This window comes from Solanum lycopersicum, chromosome 4, assembly GCF_036512215.1.
Source record: "Solanum lycopersicum chromosome 4, SLM_r2.1".
NCBI lineage: Eukaryota > Viridiplantae > Streptophyta > Magnoliopsida > Solanales > Solanaceae > Solanum > Solanum lycopersicum.
In genome coordinates, this window is record NC_090803.1 from 23,627,266 (window position 1) to 23,628,801 (window position 1,536).

The 1,536-nt window shown below is 45.2% G+C and overlaps 1 protein-coding gene across 1 annotated transcript; it reads right to left on the bottom strand.

The window, feature by feature from the left end:
* Positions 1-238: 238 nt before the first annotated feature.
* LOC138348023 (uncharacterized) lies at positions 239-799 on the bottom strand. The gene has a single exon (XM_069296628.1). The coding sequence runs from the start codon at positions 797-799 to the stop codon at positions 239-241; it is 561 nt and encodes a 186-aa protein (XP_069152729.1).
* Positions 800-1,536: the final 737 nt, after the last annotated feature.

Genomic DNA, 1,536 nt, shown 5'->3' on the forward strand with positions numbered 1-1,536 from the left:
GAGAGCAAGTAAAGGAGTTACGAAGGAAAGCGTAGACGTTTCATCAAGTAAGGCATAAACAGAAGTTAAGAATACTTGCAGTATACCTATGACCACATAAGTGGACTCTCCTACTCCGTGACCTTCAGGGCGTAAAATCTATTCCTATAAGGAGGCTCGGCTGCTGCTGCACCCTGTGGATTAGGCCTAGGATGAGCATTACCCCTAGACTGTCCCCTGTGCTATTTGAAGTCTTTGATCATGTGCCCTCTATTCCCGCAACTAAAGCAGGCATTAATGCCCTGTCTACACTCTCCACTGTTAGTACAACCACTCTTGGACACTCCCTTATATGACACTGCACATCACCTCCATTTCCCTTCTTGGGTTCTGGTTTGCCTCCTCTAGGTTCTGCACTTCTCTGAGAGTTAGAGCTCCCTGAACACTGTTGCCCATTTTTAAATCTGGGTTGTTCACGGACGCCGAAGTTGTTCCTGCCTCCACCATAACTAGGACCTGCCTGATCAGACGGTTTAGGCCTCCTAACCTCACTGACCCCTCTCTTCCTCTTACTGTCCTTTACCTGTTGCACATATACCATTAATCTCGAGAGGTCCATGCTATTGTGGAGCATCACAGCCCTACACTCCTTCTCCAGATCTCCTGAGATTCCTGTGAGGAACCTACTCGTCTCATCCCTATTGTTAGATACAATGGAAGTGACAATCCTGGACAATTTAACAAACTTCAGGGAATTCTCCCTAATGGGCATCAATCCCTGTTTAAGGTTGATAAACTCCTCAACCTTGGACTCCTTCATCTACTTGGGGAAGAATCTATCAAGGAAGGCTGTCTTAAACAACTCCCACATGACAGGACCACCGCCCAACGCTCGGCTATCCTGCCACATCTTGCACTAAGACTGTGCAACATCCTAGAGTTAGTAGGAAGCCAGCTCAGCCTTTTCAGTATCTGTGGCCCCCATAGCCACTAAAATCTTATGCACCTCATCAATAAACTCCTGAGGATCGTTTGAAGTCTTGGACACTGTTAAAATCCAAGGATTCATCCTCGTGAAGTCTAGTAGTTTGTCTGCCATGCTACGTGCTGGTAGGTTCTCCCACTGAACATCCTATCTAAGGACCTGGGCCGTCATAGTCTGGGCCTTCATAGTGATGGCTTGAGCCATCTAAGACAAATAGGTCCGCACTTCTACATCAATCAACCCAACTAGTTTAACCAGCATGGACACTTCTTCAGCTGGATCCTGGGGTAAAACTTGGTTAACCCCAACAGTTGCTTCTCTTCTTCCCCAACCAGCGTTCCTTCTTGTATTCATTTTCTGAAAAAGATGAGAATTGATGTAAGATACACTCATAACACTAAGAAATCATTCATTAGAGAAGGCACGATATGATCAGAAGAAGGGAATAATTCCTACGCATCATACAGTCTGTAATTTAGGATAGTGGTGCACTTTACTACCATGAGTTAGAAACTACTCGATGTGGTTGATGTGAACTTATTATCCTCGGAATTTAACCTAATGCTCTGATA